At 38.7% G+C, this 23,612-nt stretch overlaps 2 protein-coding genes and 1 non-coding gene across 8 annotated transcripts; 1 reads left to right on the forward strand and 2 right to left on the reverse strand.

The window, feature by feature from the left end:
• The first annotated feature begins 784 nt into the window (after window positions 1-784).
• Window positions 785-4,039, forward strand: LOC105049250 (pentatricopeptide repeat-containing protein At4g04370). Its single transcript, XM_010928838.4, has one exon. The coding sequence runs from the start codon at window positions 950-952 to the stop codon at window positions 3,248-3,250; it is 2,301 nt and encodes a 766-aa protein (XP_010927140.1). The 5' UTR covers window positions 785-949; the 3' UTR covers window positions 3,251-4,039.
• A 611-nt stretch (window positions 4,040-4,650) lies between these two features.
• On the reverse strand, window positions 4,651-12,973 carry LOC105046502 (uncharacterized). Of its 6 annotated transcripts, XM_029266106.2 has the most exons (5): window positions 11,106-12,377; window positions 10,809-10,975; window positions 10,556-10,646; window positions 9,546-10,361; window positions 4,651-6,227 (listed from the first exon to the last, which is right to left on the reverse strand). In XM_029266106.2, exons 3-5 carry the CDS (start codon window positions 10,580-10,582, stop codon window positions 4,845-4,847), a joined length of 2,226 nt encoding a protein of 741 aa, XP_029121939.1. In that variant the 5' UTR covers window positions 10,583-10,646; window positions 10,809-10,975; window positions 11,106-12,377; the 3' UTR covers window positions 4,651-4,844. The 6 variants fall into 6 exon arrangements, with proteins under 6 accessions (XP_029121939.1, XP_010923405.1, XP_010923396.1 ...); XM_010925103.4 differs by lacking the exons at window positions 10,556-10,646; window positions 11,106-12,377 and adding an exon at window positions 12,500-12,973 and having other exon boundaries at window positions 4,651-6,182; XM_010925094.4 differs by lacking the exons at window positions 10,556-10,646; window positions 11,106-12,377 and adding an exon at window positions 12,500-12,973.
• LOC114913059 (small nucleolar RNA snoR101) lies at window positions 8,412-8,477 on the reverse strand. Its single transcript, XR_003799085.1, has one exon. It is a non-coding gene; the product is annotated as a small nucleolar RNA snoR101 (small nucleolar RNA).
• Window positions 12,974-23,612: the final 10,639 nt, after the last annotated feature.

The raw sequence follows: 23,612 nt of genomic DNA on the forward strand, positions 1-23,612 counted from the left end.
CAAACCAGTAAAGATTGCTGCATTTCATATTTTTTTATCATACTATTTTTATTTTTATTTTTTATTTTAAAAAATATATATAAAAAATTGATATGTGATGTTATGGAAGATTATCTTATAATCTTACGTGTCAATATGGAATATCACCTTTAATACTCGTGTATTACTTTATTATTATTATATAAATATATATTTTTTATCACACTAGTTATATTTATAGTTTTTTTATTTAAAAATATAAAAAATAAAAAAATAAAATTTAGTACGTGGCATTGCGAGAGATTATCCTATAATTTTATATGTCAATACAAAATATCACCTTTAATATTTGTGTATTGCTTTACTATTATTATATACATAGATTATATAGATAGATAGATAGACAGATTTTTTTTATCTTACTATTTATGCTTTTATTTTTTATTTAAAAATATAAAAAATATAAAATATAAAACTTAATACATAATATTGCAGGAGATCATCTTATAATCTTACGTATTAACATAGAATGTCGCCCCTAATATCTATATATTACTTTACTATTATTATATAGATACTATTCTATACAGTCAAAAAATAAGATTAATAATAATTTGATAAATAATGCATCAACTATGATTTTTCGTTATAACAATAAGTAATGTCTGGTATAATTATCGTTATTTAATCCCAATAATCTTAGTCCAGACAAATTTGAATAAAAAATGACAATTATAAAGTGAGGGTCCGTTCCAATAATATAAGAATGTGCTGTGTTATAACATTTTCTCCTGGAGATTTTGTAAAGTATTTGTTGATATCATCTTGGTATATTTTCGGTGCAGCGAGAATTAACCCCCAGGCCCCACCATCTCGGTCATCAAATCATGCATTCGATCACCGTAGATTTTATGACAGATACATGGGCAGCGTCAGATGACGAGGGATATCGGTACGAAACCGCCATGCAATGCGACGACCACCACCCCACTGCTTCCCGCAACTCCTGTCTCAGTATCGCTTCGCGCTCTCCCGCGGCAATGGCATCCCCCCGCACCCCCACGCCTTCCCTCCCCTCCTCAAGGCCTGTGCCTCCCTCGGCCTCTTCCCCCTCGGCCTCGCCCTCCACCTCCATGCCATCATCTTTGGTTACTTCCCCTGCGACCCTTACATCTCCTCCTCCCTCCTCCACATGTACTCCCAGAACGGCGACCTCGCCAGCGCCCGTCGTGTATTCGACCAAATGCCACTCCCTCTCCGCAACACCGTCGTCCCCTGGTCCGCCATCATCGCCGCGCACTCCCGAGCAGGCGACGCCGCCGCGGCCTTCTCTCTGTACAACCAAATGCGCGGCCTTGAAATCCAGCCCAATTCGATCACTCTGTTATCTCTGCTCTCGGCGGCGGTCTCACGGCTCGACCATTTGCAATGCCTGCACGCCTCCGCGATCCGACATGGTTTTGAGGCCGATCTCGTCCTCACTAATTCGATGCTGAATGTGTATGCTACATGCGGAAGACCCGATCTCGCTCGGAGATTGTTCGATTCGATGCCGCTGAGAGACATCGTCTCATGGAATTCTATGCTTTCAGGCTACGCTCGGACTGACGGATGTGTAGCCGGATTGATTGATTTGTTCAGGAGAATGAGAGTCGTGAAAGGCATCCATCCTGATCATCAAACTTATGGGTCTTTGATATCATGCTTCACAAACACAAAGAATGGAGGAGGAGAAGTATCGATACAATTAGGCAAGTCAGTTCACGCCCTGGTCGTCACCTCTGGAGTTGGAATGGATGCCCATGTCCAGACTGCTCTTGTCAGCATGTACCTGAAATTTGGAAGATTGAATGATGCATTTCTGCTCTTCGACCAAGCTCAGGATCATCGAGACATTGTATTGTGGACTGCCATGATCTCGGGTCTCGCCCAAAATGATGGAGCTGACAAGGCTTTGGTTGTTTTCTCCCAGATGTTGAGCTCGGGAGTCATTCCGGCAACCACAACAATAGCTAGTGCTTTATCAGCTTGTGCTCAGTTGGGTTTGTCTAGTGCAGGGGCATCCATCCATGGCTATGTCATCAGGCAGAGAATGCCATTAGATACTGCTGCTCAGAACTCGCTCATGACCATGTATGCAAAATGCGGTCGTATAAGGCTGTGCCAATGTGTCTTTGATATGATGCAGGATCGAGATCTTGTCTCATGGAATGCAGTGATTTCGGGTCATGGTCAGAGTGGCCATTTAGCAGAGGCGTTCATTCTTTTCAGGAGAATGAGATTGGCGCAACAAAGGGCCGATGCGGTCACCATGGTTTCACTCCTCCAGGCCTGTGCATCTGTAGGGGGTCTTCACCATGGGAAATCAGTTCACAACTTCGTAATCAGACATGGGCTGCATCTCTCTATCTCCATTGACACATCTCTGGTTGATATGTACTCAAAATGTGGCGATCTAGAGGCTGCTAGAACGTGTTTTGTTTTGATGCCACAGCAGGATCTTGTGTCATGGAGTGCGATTATCTCAGGGTATGGGAATCATGGAATGGGAATTCTTGCTCTTAAAATGTTTGAGGAGTTCCTCAGTAAGGGAATGCAGCCAAATGATGTCATGTTTCTAGCTGTGCTTTCGGCTTGTAGTCATGCAGGGCTCATTTCAGAAGGTCTAAAAATATTCAACTCCATGGAAGAGGATTATGGTGTGGTACCCAGGCTCGAGCATTGTGCATGCATCATTGATATGCTTTGTAGGGCTAAGATGGTGAAAGAAGCGCTTGACTTCATAAAGACAATGCCATCAAAGTGCACTCCTGATGTTTTAGGGATACTTCTTGATGCTTGTAGGACAAATGGATTTGTACATCTTACAGAAGAGGTTGCGACAGAGATTGTCAGATTGAGGCCTGAATCTGCTGGAAATTATGTCCAGTTGGCAAATAGCTATGCTGTGATGAGAAGGTGGGATGGTGTGGGGGAGACATGGGCACAGATGAGAGCATTGGGCCTCAAGAAGACACCTGGATGGAGTTTTATCGAGTTGAATGGGACCATCACGACATTCTTTGCAGATCATTCTTCGCATCCGCAGCATGACGAAATGGTATCACTGTTGAAGATCTTGGATGGTGAGATGAGGGAAATTAGCAAAAGCTCCACTCCTAAGCTATATGGGATCAGCTGCAATTTCCATGAATTCTTTGAACAGGTGCCAATTTCCCATGTTAACTTTGAAAAACAATGCTCTCATTGGGCTTTGCCATCCCAACCTTAAAATTGGATATTGGTCATAGAAGATACTGATAAAAAAGCACCGAATTTGGGGAGACCGATTTAGTCAGACAATGTAGAGGTTTCAACCAGTGATGCCTGAAACTGCAGTCAGGACTCTGACGAAGGAGCTTCTGGCAATACTTGCATATTGTGATGATTTACTAGTTGATCTAGTGGGCTGTCAGTTGTGGAACTGCCATGTGCAGTGCAGATGCCAAGGAATTTTTATTTCCTTCTCATTTTAGAACATACATGTTAGAACCACCTCTGCATCACCAACAAGAAATGAGAATCGGTCAGCTCTACTGCAGCCAGTGATATATCGAATTCCAATGAGTTTTATCCCCGAGATGTACCTTGAAGGATCATGAAGACAAGGAAGCCATCATCTGATTATATTGGGATTGCAAGATGGCTGGCGTGAGTGGAGCCAATATCATGCCGCAGTTCAGATGCATGGCAAGCTGAAGGTGACCTTTTGTTCCTGAAGGATTTCTGATTTCTTGTATCCGATACATGTAATGGACATGCTTGGGTCAAGAGAAGGGACCGTTCTCTCGCAATGGAAAGGATGCTGCTGGCGGGAGACGCTTGGGATCGTTCCTAAATTAGTTTCTTGCATGATACATAGAAAGATGTTCCGATTAGTTTTTATTGTTAGTGGCAGGTCATTAGGTGTTCGGTTTTTATCGTTAGTGACAGGTCATTAGGCAAAACTCTACTGTCATTATTATAATCCGGAGAAGTGAATCCCTGAACTTTCATTCAATAATAAATTGCTTATGGTCAACTGCTTTTATTTGGTATTTAAATTAATTTCCTATTATATTGATTGTAGTTTCTAATGAAAGAGAAAAATCGTAGTCTCTTGACCTCTTCGGCCTTTCAATTTAACTTATTCTCTATTTTGATTGCGCCAATACTCTTTATTAGAAATGGGAGCCATCGGTCCATGGAACTGTTCAGTAGCATGGCCTTACAAACTGAATTTGGACTGCGAAGTCCTTGACCAACACCATTCAATAACTTCTGAATTATGTGGATTTTATGATTTATTCATGACTTATTTACAAATAAATTTATAAATTTTATGTATTAAAATTAATAATTACAAATATTTACCGCCCAAGATATTCATTTGTTATTTTTTAGATAAACAAATGTCAATAGATCTTAGAAAATAACATTTTTTTTTAAGCTGTTTTTCCAAACTGGTGACAAATTTCGAAGATTTTTATTTTTTATTTTTTTTTGGAAACTCCGAAAGTCTACCTCCACATCAATTCTTTCTGAATGCTAGGGTCCGTGAGAACATATCTAACAAGGCCAATCAACTTATGTACCTGACCCACAAAAAAAAAAAAAAGAGTATAAAATAATGGTGAAATGCACGCCATCATCTTACACTAATTTTGGATTTCTGAGAAAACGTAAAAGATACTTCCAACACCAAAAATTCACAGGCATAAGCAAGAAAAAGATGGAAAGATGTTGAAGTTCTGGGACTCGGTTTATGGAGCACATTCCGATACACAGCAAAGCCATAACCGAACAAGAGAGAGGACCAAACAATTATTTTTGAAGCATGAACCCAGCTACAATGTTTCTAGTAACATCGCTCGAATTTTGGCCCGTAGCTCGTTAGGAATTTCTGTGGTGGCATCAGAGGGTTGAGCGTCAGAAATTGCGGGCTTTCCTGCTTCTTTATCACGGTTTAATGATCTTACAGTCCTTTCTGAATGACCTACAGTAGCTAGATCATCCTCACCCTCAGTTTCTTTCCTCTCAGAGTGAGAGTTGTGTTTTCTTTTGTGGTGCCTGCCAGATCTTTTCCTCTCTTGATCCTCATCATCAGAGATGTCATGATCCTTGCGATGATGTCGTGACCTGGAATGTTTTCTGTGTCTGTGCTCATCTTCTGAAGAACTATCATGCTTTTGATGATGTCTAGATTCCTTGTCCTTGGAAGAAGAATGACCCTTCCTATGTTTGCGTTCATCCTTGCTGTGACCTGAAGAATGTTCAGATCGATGCTTCTTCCTGGAATGCTTATGGTTTTCATCCAAGTCTTCTTCATGATCACGGTCCTTAGATCTCAAGTGGTGATTCTTCCCAGACCTGTTCTCCCTCTCATGATCATAATTAGAACCTTTCTCTCGAGACGTTACCCTTTCTAAGGCCTCGGCATCAAAAGGCACTGAGCTACCTTCTCGTTCCTTGGTCACAAGATCTGAATCTGCACCAGAGAGGGTTGACCCAGCAGCTGAAGCCTCTATAGGCCCACTTGGTGCGGTAGCTGAGGTAACCGATTCTTCAATGCGGTGACTGCCACTCTTTATCATAGCTGCAAACATTTTGGCACGTTTCAGCCTCTCAGCCTTCAGCTTTTGTTCCTTGGTTAGGGAAGCTTCAGAGGAGTCAGCTTCACTAGAGGCTACAAGCGCTGCAGTTTTTGCAATAGCCTCTGCAATCCATACATCATCAATCGTTCCAGAACCTTCTCTTTTCATCTCCCCACTGGATGCGGGCAAAGAAACACCTCCTTCATTGTTGGAAGGAGGCTTAGAGTTCAGACTCTGACCTTTAAAAGAGGACAAGCTTCCCATACTGGAGGCACGTCCACCATTCCCACGTGTGGGGCCTAGACCAGATTCATCAATTGAAATATTTTGACGAGCATTGGAAGGGCTCACACCTCTTGTGGCTGCCAGGACAATAGCAGCAGCTTCATCAGTGCTCACTCCAGACTGTCTTGCCGGCACAGAACACGGTTCTTGTGAATCCTTCTTTGGACCACCAATTACCATCTTGAACTTCTCCTTCCTCTGCATGTTGTACAACCACCCCTCAGATGGCTCTGCTGAGTTCTGGTCATAATCGGCGGATTCTTTAGTAGCTGCTTCTTGCACTTTTTTCTTAAACCCACCGGGTCCCTGCGCATCATTTTTCTGATCAGAGTTCCTACTTAGAAGCTTGGACTGCACAAAAAGGAAGATAAAAATGTTGAGCCAAAGAAGTTATTTGAACAAAAGTTTGTTCAAAATACTTGATGTCCTGTGGCAATTAATTTGCCTGAAACTTGAAAGTCAAGATGTCTACCACACAAACAAAAAATATCAGTTGCCAGTTATGCGGTTATTAGCATCACAAAGAAAATTCTGAATTGATGTCCAGTAACACGCTCTTGATGATTTTAATCACTGATATTCAACAATCCAAAAGATTTTCCTCATTTATGTTTAGAAAAATGGTTTTCACCTTAGCCAATAAGCAACTTAGAGTTTGTAATAATGGCTATAAACTATTTTGCATTAGTAGTAAGATATATTCATTAGTCCGTAAAATTTGTAAGTTCTAAATGAGAGTCATGATCAAGGATTAAAATCGACATCTCTGTGGCCCCCATATTCTGGCCGAATGTTGGTACAACCAAGGCCAGTTGACCCTGAACTGGATACAGACCGACAAGATCATGTCAGTTCAGGCCCAGTACAGAAAGAAATTCGAGTCCCTTATTTTCATGTTTTCCACCATTTGAAGATGGGTCAATCAAGGAGAAAAAGCACACAACTAGCAATAGACAGACAAACTACCAAGCACAAGCTAAATTATCTGAATATCATGTAAGTTCCACTTACTAAAAATATTGCATATGAATAAGGAATGATGCCGCATTTGAGTTAAATAGAAATACTTAAAATTGAAATTCCTAAAGAATAAAAGTTGATTTTTCAGCTTTTATTCAAATTCCAAATTTTGAGGTTAGGTCAAAATTTCAACTTTAATTGATATCCATGCCACGGATGCAGACACAAAAAACATACATGCACAGATGTAAGTATCCATAGATAACATGCCATTCTTTGCTAAGGTGATGGCTTGCTTTGCACCTTGCATCTACTCTCCGAGGGACCTTGGTAACTTGATGTGCATTGAGCTTTTAATAACTTCACTTGCACCTACTAGATTGGCCATTTAGCTTCTCATTCTATAAAGTTGCATGGCAGATCTCCATTGTACATACCCAATGTAAACTAAGAATCCAATCCGAAGTAAGTCTAAAAACGCATCTTTTCTCAAGAATATTGATCTCCCACAACTCTGTGTTTCAAGGTGCAAAAGCCCTAGAAAACTAAAGCCAGATCATCATATCAACCACTAGAGGAGGACTTCCAACACTGTTCCTAGTTCTGATTTCTAAATTTCTGCAATAAAAGTTTTTAAGTTATCTAGCTCAAGGTAATAAAATTCAAAAGATCAAGCATGTTGACATAAAAATACCAACATTTTGTTTCCCTCGAAAAAAAAGAAATATTGACATTTTGTTGAACTTCCAAAATTTAAAACAAATCCGAAACAAAAAAAAAAAATCCCAACAAAATGCTTAAGATCATGGAATCATGAACTGCATAGGTAATTCCATCGTGCTAAAATTAGAAAAGTTGAAAACAGATCTTTTGTAAATTCTTTAGCATGATCTTTTCCCTAAAAAACATGTATATATAAAAAAAAGTTCCTTCACTCAATTTTTTTTTAAAAAAAATATTTAAAAAATCTATTTTTATAAGTTATATGATAATATCCAAAAAAAAATTGCAGATTTTATGCAAGAACAGAAGATTAGATGATGAGCTATCTCATATGCAAGCTCCTTCCACTAGATTTCAGTATTATTCTCAACATAAGCTAACCTAAGTTCATCAAAACACCAAACAGCCCCAATTCCAGATCATTGCTTCAAAACCTGGTTTCAATTGAAACCTGAACCATGCCTTTTGCAAACTGCTCGCAGATTCCTAGCTAAGGTTCCAAGGGCAGGGCAGAGAATTGTTCTAATATCAATAAGGCCAGTTGCCTGGTCAGGATACTATCTTATTTGTTGCACCATTAAAGCTAATACAACAGCAGAGCAACTCCACAAAATTTTCTAAACAAAGCTAGTCTAAACAAAGAGAAAAGAAGGTGAAACTTGACATAGCAATCCTCAAACAATCTTTGAATAGTGAACATTTCTGTAAAAAACAAAACTAATAATTGAAGCAAATCTAATACTGATTTAATACCCTGCCTGAATTAAGAGAAAATTAGTCCATGCAGCCAACTGATTATCAAAATCATGGGAACTAAAGAAAAAAAAGCATGATAAAAATCTGAAAAAACAGTGCATCAGCAATAAACTTAGTCAACATTTGAACTTACCTGAAATGTTCAGAGATCAAGTGTAAAGCCATCATATGCACAAAACATGTAACAAAAATTAAATTTGAGCACATAAAGTAGAACATAGGGAAACCACAGTAGCTAAATAAAGAAAAAAGGAATGGTTCCATAAAAACAAAGAAAACAATAACATGGAAATGCAACGAGTAAAAAGACAAAAAAAAAGAAAAAAAAAAATGCAAACAAGACTACTTTCCCTACTCCCTATTTTTCTTCAACAATTCCGTGCATCCCATGTCTATCTTCGAACAAACCCACCATCAAATTCTAGATGGGAGGCCCAGACAATAGTGAAAGGGATTAGTAATTTAATTTGAAAGAAGGATGGTGTAGAATAAGGATGGAATACAAAGAAATGATGAAGACTACTTTAAGAAGATGTAGACTAGGGTGCAATGTTGACAAGTCAATGCAGGAAAACTGAGGTGTGGGATGTGTATTGAGTCACAAGAAATATTAGAAGATCAATAGAAAAACTCTAGCAAAGGAAACATCAAACGCCAACTTACTCTAGCGTGATATGAGGCTTGAATATCAGTAGCATGTAGAATATACATGAGACATGAAGGTACATATGTGCATCTAACAGAAAGGAGAAGAAGTCACTTGATGATACAATCACTGACAGGGGCATTCATAGTGTCCAAACCACACAAAATTTAAATGCAACAACCACACATGCCTTCTCCAAAAAAAGGAAGGGCAAAATAAGAAGGAAAAGGAGAAACTAACTTCAATTTTCAGACAGTGTTACAAACATTGAAATTATATATATAGTAAAACGGGAAGAGATGAATTTCATTTACTAAAATCTCTTTAATAATGATGCCTTCACCTTTTGACACATTAACACTTGATAACATAAAGCATTTATTACAGCAATTCAAATTGGTCATCTGATATTGTTTCCTAATGCCAAAAGGTGAAGAGAAAGGTGCACTGAGAAATCAAAGACCAGGCATATCAAAACAAAGCAATGTTCTTCAATGATTATGAACGAAACCTTCCAAAATTAGATTTGCTATTACCAGCAGCGAAACATGTCGATCATTTCAGAAATCTTAGGGGAACATTACCTCGCGAGCTTCTTGTAGAAGTTTGAGATAATACGAGTGATATTGGTTGGATGGCAGAAGAAAGGGAAATCTTCCATTTGTTTTATCTTGCTCAATAAGAACTGCTTCAAATTCTTTTCCATTTCTAAGAATGAACTCCACTATTTTTTCCATCATCCTTTTCAAGAAAGTTGGAGGCTCCAAAATCACTGGTTTGGCATTAGAAATGCCTGGTTGGGAATTTTGTGGCTTGTTCATAGCACCAGAACGCAATAAACTGCTATCTCCTACTTTCTTGCTCAATGCAGCATTAACAATGGCAGCATTTGCAAGCTGATTCCTTTTGATTGAGGTGACTTTCTCTTTAGCAGCAGCAGCAGCTGGACGCTTGATTGCTTCTTTATCTTCTGATGCCTTGGAGGCAGAGGATTCTCTTTGTTCTAATCTATGAGTAAGTGTTGCATTAGCAACAACTTCAGAGGTGCAAGATTCCATGCCCTTAGAGTCAGCTTGAACAGCACCATCCTCCTCCTCTCCAGAGCCATAAATAGATCCAAGCAATGATAATGCTCCACCTGCCGCAACACATGCCTCATCCTCTTGATTCTCTGTTTTTTTCTCTTCTTGCATTCTACTGGAATCTAGATCAGTTCTCAGAAATTGAGGATGATCAACAAGGAAGCGAAAGTAAGCATGAAGATGATGGTCAGGCATCAAGAACCCAAAAGTTGGGTTGTCTCCTTGCTTCACCCTTAAAACAATCTCTGACTGTCCTCCATGCTCACTAACAAATATAGCAGTTCTGGCAATTATCTGATGCAACTTCTCTGTAGGAGGCTGCACAAAAACAATAAAACATACTCATTTAATAATAGTTGAATATGTGACAAATCCTAAACTGTTCCAATACAAAATTGACTCTCAGAAATTCATGATAACATATGTAAAGAACATGAATAGAATATAACAGGCATGCTCATCCCATTTTATAAATTTGGTTGCACATAGCACTTATATCATTCTAATCCCACCTGCCTATTTCTTACGTCATGACACATCACAAGGAAACATGGTTCCCATGAATGGCAACCTTAGTAAGAACTTCATCTCTGCTCCAAGCATCTGAAACTCATACACGTAAGCCTTAGAAGAACATATGCACCTTGGACAATTATTGCTGTGTCAACTGGAGAAATATTAATAATGATCTACAAAGAACATTTTCTTTCATTATCTGCCAAAAAATGTCCACTAAAGAATCACAATATGCATGCATGTACTTACTAAGTTGCTCAGTAAGCTTTCAGGAACTGGAAATGGTGGATGATAACCAGATTGATTCGGCCCAGAACCAAAGTTCCTTGGATCAGCTGAACTATCAGTGTCAACATATGAGAAAGGAACAGCCTGATAAGCACCAGAAACTGTTGCTTCAGGACCATTCCTTGTACCTGCATTCAAGAAGAAAACAAAAATCAATGAAGGATACAGTATCTAAAACCATATAAAGAGTTTGGATGTACAAGCATGTACCAAGCAACTGGCAAAAAATAGAAAGAAGAGGATGTGGAATTTTCTTACTTGAATTTGTGAGTAATGCTCATGAAGAAAACTAAGCATCCTTCCTGCAAACTTAAAAATTCAAATCCAATATAATCTCATACACATTAGTGTGCAACCACTTCTGCATACTATACAGTCCAGTAAAAGAAGCAGTGTTTATAACTATTGGGCGAGCTACTAATGCATCATGCCCCTGACGGATCATGACAGACAGGAAGTCAGAAATATAGGTGGTCTCTTGATACCACTTCCCACTGACAAAAACTTACCCATCAGCAGAAACAGATATCACCAGTGTGTGGGCACGCCCCCTCCCCCCCACCAAAAAAAAGAAAAAAAAAAAAGAAAGAAAAGAGCAGTTAAGACACCTCTGTTGGGTAGTGTATACCAACAGCGATGTGTCAAAATGAGTCTTAAGAGGAAAATATTAACAAAAAAGTGAGGATTATTGTCCATCCCAGTACCAAGTTACTTCGCAAGAGTGCTTTTTTCCCCTCTCCCTTTTTTCTGTCAAACAGGGAAAGAGGAAAAACAGACAACCGAAACAAATGAAGAGTAGATTAGATATGCACCATCTCCCAGAGAAAATGCCCCTAGTATCCTCAAAACAGGTTGTTAAATGTTTCCAGCTGGTCTAGCTAGCGTTACATTGATGTTAGCTTTCAGGCCATGGCCAACCGCAAATTAAAATCCATAGTTATTTCAGGCTGAGGGTAGGTCCAATATTAGGTCATACTTAGTCTGCACTAACCCATACTAAAAAAGCTAAAATTCAAGCATTTGACAGTAAATATATGTTATAAAATCAATGCGTAAGATTACACTTCTCTTTTTCTGCTTGCTTCCCCTCCATATTCTTTTCTTTTCCTTCTTGGGCAGTGTGACGGGTGAGTGGCCTTGAAGAAGTGTAAAATTGCGGCAATGCTTCCATAAAAGAAGGATCTTATCTACCAATTCCCATTAAAGACATTCGTAAATTCAAGTGAAACCTTCCTATTTTCCTAATACACAACATGTCCAAAAGGTAGACTGCTGAACCCCATCAATCTGATCACTGTCACACCACCTTATCTCGCCTTGCTTACTCTATTTTGTAGTTAAAAACACTAATTCACCTCGAAGCGGTGCCACTAAGCAATTGCACTGTGGTGGACCATGTGGTGGATGTGATGAAGGGATAGGAATAAGGTTTGAAGAATCAATAGAACGAAACACGCAAGCATAAAAATAGTTTCTTTTTTTTTTTCCCATGAATAAATGATGTTCCCAGATTCCCCCTCATTAATCGTTCTAAATCAGACATTCGCAAGTACGATTCATAAGAAATAACCAGATCAGCAGATATATAAAGAACCAAAAATACAAGCAAAGAATAGAGTAGTTGGTTGAGTGAATCGAGAGAAGAAACGGACCTAAAGGGAGAGAAGAGTCTCCTCCCTGGCCGTCGCCATCGCCGTCGTCGACGCCGTCGCCAGGAGGAGGGAGATCGAGGTATCGCTCGTGATCGAGGTCGGAGAGGGATACGCCGCCGCCAGGTTCTTCGTGAGGGAGATGCCTCCTGTGGGGAGGGCGAGGAGGGATTCGATCGAGGAGGTGGCGGACGTCGTAGCGGTCGATGAGGAGGGAGGCGTCGGCCGCGAAGGGGACGAGAGCGTCCCGCGAGTTCACGAACGCCGCCGTTGCATCGTCGTCGAACAGCAGCGCATGCCGCCCCTCCACCGCCAGATCCATCGCAGACGAACTAGGGTTACAGGCGACCGAGGGCGAGCACAAGGGATCGCAATTCGGTGGGAGAAAAGGTGAGGGGCAATCTGATGGGAAAACGGGCAATATCCCCAACGCAGCCTTCGAATGGGATCCATCGGACTCGCGGGTTTGTGATTATATATAGGGAGACCTAAAGCTAGGGCAAAGACCTGTCGCGCAGCTTCCTCCTCGCTTTGATTTGTCGTAGAGACCATCCGGCCGAACCGGCCGATCTTGGTTGGAGTTGGCATTTCGGGTTGGTTCATGACAGGGTTAAAGGTCCATGTGAGTTGATTTTGGAAGGTCTGGTTTAGTTGGGATAGGGTCAATAATTTTGTATAGATATTATTGTTCGAACTAATGGTTGGAGCTTTATTGTTTTTTTTTTTTGGGTAAGAAGCTTTATTGTTATTTTTGCTGGACGCTATTAGATGATAAGAAAATGTTGTTTTGGTATTGTACGTGGAGAAGTACAATAAAGAAAGTTTTTTTTTTTTTTTTTAAATGAATTGAGAGAGATTGCCCACTCACCTGTCTTACAATATTTGATTTAAGTATATTAGTAATATGATAATAAATAAAGAAGAAAACTAAAACAAATCATTACACCCTTCAAAAGAAATCATCTCTCTCCTTGTGCTCCTCCAGCCTCCCTATAAGGCCTCCATCATATTCCAAGTTGACCAAGAAAAAAAATTGTTCCACTTTTTTCAACATCAAAATTTGTTCCTCTTTTTTTCCATATTAATGGTTTCCCATTTTTCTTTTCTTTTTTTTTTTTTTTCTCCTGTTAACACCTTATCATGATTATCTTAGAGGAGATGGAGGATGAGGAAGAGCAGGGCCTGACTTTTGCAGCTTCAAGGATTTGCTCGTCTCTTGCTATAATCAGGAGTCATTTTCTCAACCATGACTTTAAAATTGTGAATCAAGATGTAGTAGACTTTTTGGTCTTCATCAAGGCAATCTATTTAATAATTTTAAACCACAGCTATATATTAACTATTGGCAAACTCTTCTTCCCCAATCTCACTGTGGAAAAAATGTAACTTCTCTAAAATTTTACCAAAGAAAAGTTTTCTAATTTATTTTTTAGTTAGAAATTTTATTTATTAGAAGCTCTTTTTATTTAGAACTAAGCTTGATTCATAGACTAAAAATATAATTTAAAATATTATTTTAAAATAAGAGATCATATGAAAATATATTAACATGGGCCGTGAAGTCATAGAACAAGGTTTATAAGGCAGGTCGAAGGTGGGGCCCATCAAACCCTTGCTCTTTCACTTAATCTCCTTTGCGTATGGGCCTGCGTAGAACGTCATTAGATTTGTTAGGGCTTCTATCAGAAGAGAGAAGAAGCCCTCCAAAAATTGGCATATGCTGCTTTGAGAGGCAGGCATGCGATATTCTTTGGGATCCATTTTTTTACGGATAAATAATTTATTTAAAAAATTATATTTTTTTAGATAAATATTTTTTAAATAATATTTAGATAATAAAATAATTTATCTGTATTCTTTTGTACATTAAAAAATAACTCAAAAATCTATTATCTATGTTCTTTTATATTACTATTTTTCTGCTATGATCTATTCATATTTCTCATGACATCTTTTATTATATAAATATTATATATTATATTATATTAATATTTATATTAGTATAATATAATATAATATAATATATTAATATATACTATTATATATAAAATATATTATATTATTATTATAGTATTATATAATATATTATAATATATGATAATATATTAATATATAATATATTATACTATATTATATTATATTATTATGTATTATTATATCTAATAATATATTATATTATTATAATACATCATCATATATTATAATAGTACATTATTTTATTATTATATATTATCATAATATATTATATAAATATTATATTATCTTATTATAATATATTATCTTATAATATTATATTATATAATATTATATTGTTAAATTATAATATTATAATATAAAATATTAATATACTATAATATATGATAATATATATTTTATAATATTATTATATATAATAATATAATGTAATATATTATAAAATATTAATATATAATTTATTATATTATTTTATATTATTATTATATTATATTATATTATTATAAGGTTAATGGTATATTAAAAATGAATTAAAAAGATTAATTTTTCGGTTGATAAGAAAATGATTTAGTTATCTCTTAGGTGTTTAAGATTTTTTTTTCATTTCATGAGTAAATACTAACTTACTCGTCTTGAAAGCCGTGAGAACAATTTAGACCTTGTTGCGGCCAATCCCCTCTTCGCCAGATCGTCGGGAACGTGTGCCTGCAAAAGAAAGTCTGCACTGACTAGAGGCGGCTCCGGCGGGGACCCTCCGACGGTCAAGTCAGAGAGGAGACTAGGCAACAGCGAGAAGAGAGCAAAGAACTCAACGAGAGAGAGAGGGAGGGGGCAAGCCTGTGAGTTTTCTCGAAGGGACCTCTAGCACTGTTGCCTTCCCCGATATATATAGTGGAGCGTAGTATGGCGCCGTCATTAATGGCGCAGATAATTGAGGAATTGTCAACTCACTGTAGACTGTCAGAGTCACTGTGACAGTGTCACGTCGCCGTGGGACTGTCAAATCACTAGGGTTGACAATGCCCTAGGTGGGATAATGTCCCTGGCGGCAGTGTCGCATACCGTTGTCAGGACTGACAGTCTCTGACAGTAGTATGGCGATTGGAGGAGTCGTCGACCATAGGTCGGCGTCCAGCTGAGGGGCATCGGGTGAAAATTTGGGCCCCTCCGACAGTCAGTCGGGCACGTTGCAGGAATCGGACATCGGACTCCATAGTGCAGTCGGTTGGGAGAGCGGAAAAGATCTGTCCGACCGACGTATCCTCGGTCGATCGATAGCCGTCGATCGATCGGTAACGACACCCGTCGATCGGTCGGTCGGTGAAGTCGGGCATCGGACGTGTAGGCCCGATGATGAGTCGGCATGAGTGAGGTCGGTCGGCATTCGGCTGCCGGGACGTCGGGTGATGACCCGAAGGCACCGTCGGCTGGTCTGGTGTCTTGCTTAAGTCGGACGTCGGCTGCCACCCCCGACAGTGAGTCGGTAATATGGGTTCGACCGCTCGGTCGGTCGGGAACAGCATGGATCGGTTCGGCCGACACACCTTCGGTCGGATATTGTCGGCAGCCGTCTGTCGGGACCGTCGGTCGGAGTCGTCCGTCGGAGTCGTCCGTCGGTCGACGGTCGGGGTCGTCCGTCGGAGGTGTCCGTCGGTCGGCGGTCAGTATATCCCAACAGACCTCAACAGGAAGATTTGAGGAAGTGTCTAGTTGTCCATGTAATAGGATGTTTATTGATTTTCTGACCTCATTAAATTATTAAAAAAAGGCTTAACCTCATTTAGTGTACTGCACTGTATGCTTGCAATTAAATAGAGGAAGTGCCTGGGCTTTTCTGAAAGATGTATACCTTGAGGCTTTATTGGTACCTGAATGAAGACACCTCGCCCGTGATTAGGAAAAGCATTGTTCTTGGGCCTTGCTTGTCTTGCAGAGCATGCTTTAGCTCACCTTTAATATCATTTATCATTAATCTTTTGAGAGCAATCAGAAAGTTATTATTTGTAGTTCAAACTAATCTTTAACAGAAGCTTTTGCGAAAGTTTGAAAAAAGAGGTCAGATGCCGAAAGCCTGAGAGAATCAAATCACAAAATCAAGAACAATATAGATGCGAGAAATAAAGAACTCATGAAAAGTTTATGCATGCAGTTTTTTGCTAGTGGAAGATTGTCGTACTTGACAACTATATTACCTGTGTCATTCTTTAATTGATTTTCCTGTGCTAAATTAGTGATGGCAAACTTTAACATGTAAGCAAGAAAAACAAATAGATTTCCTGAAGCACATCCAATTCTTTAGGCAAAAGGTTGTGCCATTCGGCTTGACACAACCTGGAACACCGACTTCTCGTGAAAACAGTGCAGCCATGAATTTAATTCATCGTACTTGTGCTTCTTGAAGTTAAACCATGAAAGCTGTTCACCTTTTAAATCAATGGACCTTGTGGTTTCTGTTCATGCTTGTTGGTGGCCCCATGCATATTTTCAGGCAATAGCAGACTTGCACCCCAACGGGCAAGTTTCTGCAATGACTAATAGTTCAAGGCCGTCAGAGATTGAAACAGTTTATATTTTACCTGATGGTCATGGTGGGGTGAATATGAGGGACGTCTGCAAGCCCAGTTCTTGACACCATGGAGGCTGGCTGGAGATATTGACCCTATATCTGGATTTCATGCAGAATGTCGTAAGAACCAACATTTTGTTTGGTGCTATAGTATGTATGATGCACTTGATTTCTTTGTATCATACTTCAGCTTTCTTCGCTGTCGTTAAGTAAGATCTGTGATTTTATTCTTCTGTCTATGCCTATGTAAGCTTGCAAAATCTCGCCTGCACTTTTTCCATGTACATGGCTTTCTTCACTAACAAACCTTAAAAGAATTCTGAATTTTCCAAGAGTTTGTGCAAAATTGATGATCTTTTTTCCCCTCCTCTCGATTTGGTTCGCTTGCTATATGAGAAGAAGACATTTTTTATTTCAAGGGACCTGTTAAGGCGGGTATCTCTTCATCCACCTTAACAGGTGCTACCTTATTTTTTACAGTTCTTATTCTAATTAAACTTCAATTCAGCAATTTCATGTGCTCATGGAATTGTTCAGGGTTGTCGTTGGCATTGCACACGCTTGATCCGATGACTTTACAGCAGACAGTATCATGTGAGATTCGAGGCTCTCCCAGCTAATATATGTAGACTTTGTTCCTTGTAAAAAATAATTCCTCTGCTGGCCATAGGCATGAAAGTAAGCGTTAAGAAGCTTATGGGAAATATTCTCGATGTAACAAGTTTTTAACACGACAAAAACCTGAAAAAATCACAGGATAAATGTACAAGAAATGGATTTTAATTTTGTTCCATTTGCAGGCAATGCTCATAAATGATATGATACTTCTATAGCAGTCAAAGCCTGACATGGTCCTGTAAGCAGGCTTGGTCACTGGCCTCGAAATCAATATAACTGATGCTGCAGCATTGGATTAACTTTTTTTTGATAATTACTACATTATGTATTGCATCACCTTTCTTTGATTATATTTGGTGCATTATCAGATAGTGATAATCTGGATTACTTGCAATCTAGATAGGTTGTCAGTAATGTTAATTACTGTATTTGATATATGCAGGTAATGTTACAGTAAAATTAGTAGAAATCTTGATTGACATATTTTATGATAATCAGATTGCAGGTCATGTAACATTAAATTTTTAAAAATATCTTTATTATTAGTTTAATATTTTAAACTATTTATTTAATTTTTTAATAATAAAAATTATTATATAAAAATATTTAAAATTAAATAATTAAATTATTTAATTTTTTATTTTTTTAATACTTATTATTATTTTTATTATTATTTTTATTTTCTTCTCATTCCTTCTCCTTCTCCCGCATGCCACTCCCCTCCCCCCTCCCCCCAACCCCGACTGTTCGACACCGCCCTCCGATCATCGTGCCTCCAGCATTACCCTCCGTCTATCTGTGTCTCCTCCCATCCTCTTGCACCACCCCGAGTGCCTCCCGCACCTCCTGCACCTCGTACGTCCGCCCCCTGTACCCTTTGTGGCCCCACCCCATTGTCGTCCCCTCTTCTTTCCTCCCCCGGCCCTCGCAAACCCGAGCCTCGACCCCTTCACCCCACCCCTTGCGGCACCACCCCGAGCACCTCCCGCACCACCTGCACCTCGTGCGACTGCCCCTTGCATCCTCTGCGGCCTGACCCATCGTTGTCCCCTCTCCTTCCCTCCTTGATAAAAATCGCAGAGCACATCGATGCTCTGTGATTTGTGGGAGTACTAGTGCGATTTCATCCGCACCCCTCCCCTCTCCTTCACCGCACCGATGGCCTCGCGGGATTCGCCGGCTGATGCTCTCGTCCGCCACCTGTGACAGTCGTTGGGGCATTCTCAGGCTCGCATCCAACACTGCATCATCTAGCTCCGCCGTCGGCTCTCGGAGACAACCCGCTGGCTTCTGAATTTTGTTTGATTATTTTTTTACGAAGATAATTACGTTCAGAAATTTTATTATCAGATTATCAAAATAATGCTAATCTAGATAGTCACTCCTCCTCTTGGTAATCCAGATTATCTCTTGAGAGGTAATCTGGATTGTCAAGGCAATCTGAATTACCAAACTAAAAAGCATATCAAATATAGTAATCCAGATAATCACATTAAATTTTCAGCAATCTGGATAGATTGCTAGCTACCAAAATGCAACCTGCGTATTTTGAGGCGTTAGTTTAATCCACCCTTGAGATAGGTAATAAGATAAAATCTTTTACCCAAAGGATTTCGTCGAAAATGTAATGTTAGCAGAAAAATACATCTATCGCAACTATATGAGTAACAATTGAGTGTTACCAGCTCGTGTTGCCCCATACTTTGCCTTGTATATCTTGGGAAGCATGAAAGGGAAATTCAATTTACTCGTTTGTTGCCGCACACAAGACAAGGAGGGAGGTGAGGAGGACCAGAGATCCGACTACATAGCTCCCACATGGACTCCTTCCACCTCTTCCTCCATTTTCTTTTTTGGTGGTAGTTCCACCTCTCTTGCACTCTTCTTTCATTTTCTAGCTCATCTTACCAGGTCGAATCATATTTTTTTCAAACATACCCTCAAATTATATTGAATCATAATATGACTCATCATAATTTTGGATAACTATGTTTACTAATAGAAGAATCATTTATTATTTTTAATAACATTAATATGCTATAATGCCATTTTGTTATAAAATTTTCTTTTGCCAGTTTATGTTATTCCATATAATATAATATAATATAATATAATATAATATAATATAATATAATATAATATAATATAATATAATATAATATAATATCATACCACAATGTATGATATGACTTAGTATAATGTAGTATGCATGTAATATTGAAAAGATATAATATGACATATTATATTATTATTGTATAACACATAATATAATATATTAATACACTACTACAATATGATATAATATTATCAATATGAGATATATCTCTATATTTGAGATAGGAGAGAGAAAGCTCTACCATCTTCAAAATTCAAAAAAAAAAATCCTAAAAAATCATAGAAAAATCAAGCAACCCATGTCATAGATTTTAAATTAGCCGAACTCTTCTTCCCCAATCCCACTAGGAAAAAATATATCTTTTCTAAAATTCTACCAAAGTAAAAGTTTTCTAATTTATTTTTGTTTAGTTAGAAATTTACTTACCAAAATCTCTTTTGTTTAGAACTAAGCTTCTATAATCAAAGATATTATAGATAAAAAATATAATTTAAGATATTATTTTCAAAATAAAAGAACATATAGAAAAGGTCCTATCATTTCATTAAAAAAAAAAAATTTTATCCTTGCACGTGATGCCTGATACTTCCAGGCTTCTATAAATGATTTGAAATTCAATAATCTTTTTGTTTTGTTAAAAGTAATGCACAATTCAATAATCTTTGCCTAAGTTTCCGTAACATAGCCTATAAAAAATATATTTTTCATTTAAGTTGGCTAGTCTTACCGATCGAGTATTTTACCCAAATGATGTCAATATAAAATTTTTTTATCTAAATAATATAGATTTGAATTTATTTACCAAACTATGTAAAAATTTAAAGTGTCATTTAGAATGGCAATTTCTCAAGTGCTTTCTATGCAATCAGCCTAACCCTTCGTAGCCTACGTGGAACCCAAAAAAAAAATAAAAGTGCCATTATAAATGGCGCTTTTAAAATAACCTTCCTACTCCGTCTTCTCCTTTCCATCCGACGCCAACTCTCCAGCGCTTCTAAAAGCACCGTTCGGAATGTCACTTCTAAAAGTGCCATTCACAATGGCACTTTTTTTTTAAGGTTCCACGTAAGCTGTGGAGGATTGGGCTGATTGGGCAGAAAGAGTCTTTGGAATGGCATTTTCTCAAAGAGAAAATACCATTTCAAATGATAGTTTTAGCTTTTGCATTTGTTTAGTAAATAAATTCGAAACTGTACTATTTGAATAAAAAAATTTTATATTTGCATCATGAGTTCTTTATCCAAATAATATTAAAAATTTTTTTTATAAAATTAATATACCTTTCAACTTATTTACGGGAATGATGTAAAACCATAAAATATCATTTCAAATGATATTTTTTTGATAGAAAATATCATTTGAAATGGCATTTCTTCGCTCCACGTCATCTCCTCCCCAAGTCCCCCGTAGAATCAAAAAATAAAAAAAAAATCGTCATTTGTAATGGCGCTTTTGAAAGCATTATTTCAAATGGTATTTTCAAAAATGTGATTTTAAATGACGTTTTCAAAGACGCCATAACAAATGGCATTTTCTTAGTTACACCCCCCTCCATTCAAAAAAATCTATCCAATGGCCCAAAAAAAAAATCAATCCATATCATTCCCGTACCATCCCGTACCGGTACCGTACCGACCTATACCGATCCAAATTAAATTTTTTATTGATTTATTATTAATTTTAAAATAATTTATAAAAATAATATTTTTCAAAAAGTATTTATGAAAATACTGTTCGAAAGAAAGTCGTCCTATCATAGGGTGACTTTAGATGCCACCTAACCCGCCCTCACGCTATGTGGGAGTGCTGAATCAGCCAAAAAAATCATGGTATGGAAGGGCGACTCTAGGAGTCGCCATATCAAAGGACGACTCATAAACTCACCCTACTACATGGCGACTTTATGAAGATCCTCCTACCTCTCATCCTCCGATCGGATCCGATCGTCCTCCGATCGGATCCTTCCAACTCTCATCCTCTGATCGGATCCGGATCCTCCCAGCTCTCATCCTCCGATCGGATCTTCCCAGCTCTCATCCTCCGATCGGATCCGGATCATCCCAGCTCTCATCCTCCGATCGTCCTCCGGTCAGATCCTCCCAGCTTTCATCCTCCGATCGGATATGGATCCTCTCAACTCTCATCCTCTGGTTGGATTCGATCGTCCTCCGATTAGATCCTCCCAGCTCTCATCCTCCGATCGGATCCGGATCCTCCCAGCTCTCATCCTCCGGTCGGATTCGGTCATCCTCCGATCGGATCCTCCTAGCTCTCATCTTCCGGTCGGATTCGGATCCTCCCTGCTCTCATCCTCCGATCAGATCCAGTTATCCTCCGATCAGATCCTCCCAGCTCTCATCCTTCGATCAGATCCGAATCCTCCCAGCTCTCATCCTTCAGTCGGATTCGGTCATCCTCCAATCGGATCCGATCATCCTCCGATCAGATCCTCCCAGCTCTCATCCTCCGATCGGATCCGATCGAAGGTCATGGTTAGATGATCAGATGTGATCAGATAGAGCCACCCTACTATAGGGCGACCTATTATAGGGAGAGGAAGATGATCTCCAAGATATCCAATCATCATCATGGATGTGCATTGATGTGAGTGGATGCCTGTAACCTAATTGGACCGACGGTCGCTCATCTCTAAGGATGTCGCTAATGTCCAACCAGCACTGTTCTGATGTGCACTTACGCTTGCATGTTGCAGGCACCCATGACTTGCTTGGCATTCAGATATTGTGACCTGATCTAAAGTTCTCGTGATCTGACCTAAAGTTCTCGTGACCCACCCGTGACCCAACAGGAGTGAGCCAGGATGTAGGCGCCTCGAGGGATCTGGGATATAGGCGCCTACATCCCAGATGTAGGCACCTACATCTAGGTTGTAGGCGCCTACAACCAAGATATAGGCGCCTACAACCAAAATGTAGGCGCCTACATCTCGGTTGTAGGCACCTACATCTGGGTTGTTTTTTGATTTTAGGCGGCTATATCCGATCCTATTTTAGGTAGCTTCTTCCATCATTTTTATATATTTTCAAATCATTGAATTAGATCAGAATATCCTCTCCTTCATCTTCTTTCTCCTCCATTCCTCTCAGAATTCTTAGCTTTCATCTTCACAATCATCTCTTCTCACATCTTAAATTCAAACGAAAAATCTCCTTCTCAAGCTAAAAACCTCCTTCCATCTCCTTCTCGATTAATGGCTCCGAAGATGCATCTTCCCCAATGCCAAAGAGCAAGCAGAAGTGAAGAAAGCAGAAAGGGAGAAGAAAGCAAAAGGAGAAGGAGAAGAGAAGCAAGCGAAGCACCATCACCTCTTTCTTCAAGATCACTTCCTCCGAGAACTCCTCCTTCAAGATCACCTCCTCCGAGAACTTCAGTAAGTGATAAAAATATTCTCTCCAGCCGTATTGTTGATATGAACCTTTTAGATTCAGAGGGATTTGAGATTACAAACTTAATTAGAGCCATAGGATGAGAATTTATCTATACTACTGAAGTCCCAATATTTATGAAGTTAGTTAGAGAATTTTATGAGAATATTTCATTTGAAGAACATACCATATCATCTTCAGTTAAGGGAAAAAAATTTTATTTGGATGATGAAATACTAAGAAAAATTTTAAAACGTCCAACCATAGGTGAGCTGCAGGATAGTAGAAGAGATAGAACTACAAGAGTAGAAACTGTTATTGGGATAGAAGATCATGATCAATTCCAGAGAATTTATGGAAGATACTTAAATATTGAAATGAGGCTACTCCATATAATTATTTATTGGATTATACAACTTCGGACTGGAGGATTTAATACTGTAACAGAGAGGGATT

The sequence above is a fragment of the Elaeis guineensis genome, chromosome 2 (assembly GCF_000442705.2).
Source record: "Elaeis guineensis isolate ETL-2024a chromosome 2, EG11, whole genome shotgun sequence".
Classification (NCBI taxonomy): Eukaryota; Viridiplantae; Streptophyta; class Magnoliopsida; order Arecales; family Arecaceae; genus Elaeis; species Elaeis guineensis.

What these genes read in the sequence shown, in the direction of transcription:
- LOC105049250 (XM_010928838.4), top strand. Translation starts at nt 950, where the DNA reads ATGCGACGACCACCACCCCACTGCTTCCCGCAACTCCTGTCTCAGTAT.
- LOC105046502 (XM_010925094.4), bottom strand. Translation starts at nt 12,818, where the DNA reads ATGGATCTGGCGGTGGAGGGGCGGCATGCGCTGCTGTTCGACGACGAT. An exon ending in AGACTCTTCTCTCCCTTTAG is followed by an intron (nt 10,976 to 12,499) that starts GTCCGTTTCTTC and finishes TCTTGAATGCAG; the next exon opens with GTACAAGGAATGGTCCTGAA. An exon ending in AAAGCTTACTGAGCAACTTA is followed by an intron (nt 10,362 to 10,808) that starts GTAAGTACATGC and finishes GTTTTTGTGCAG; the next exon opens with CCTCCTACAGAGAAGTTGCA.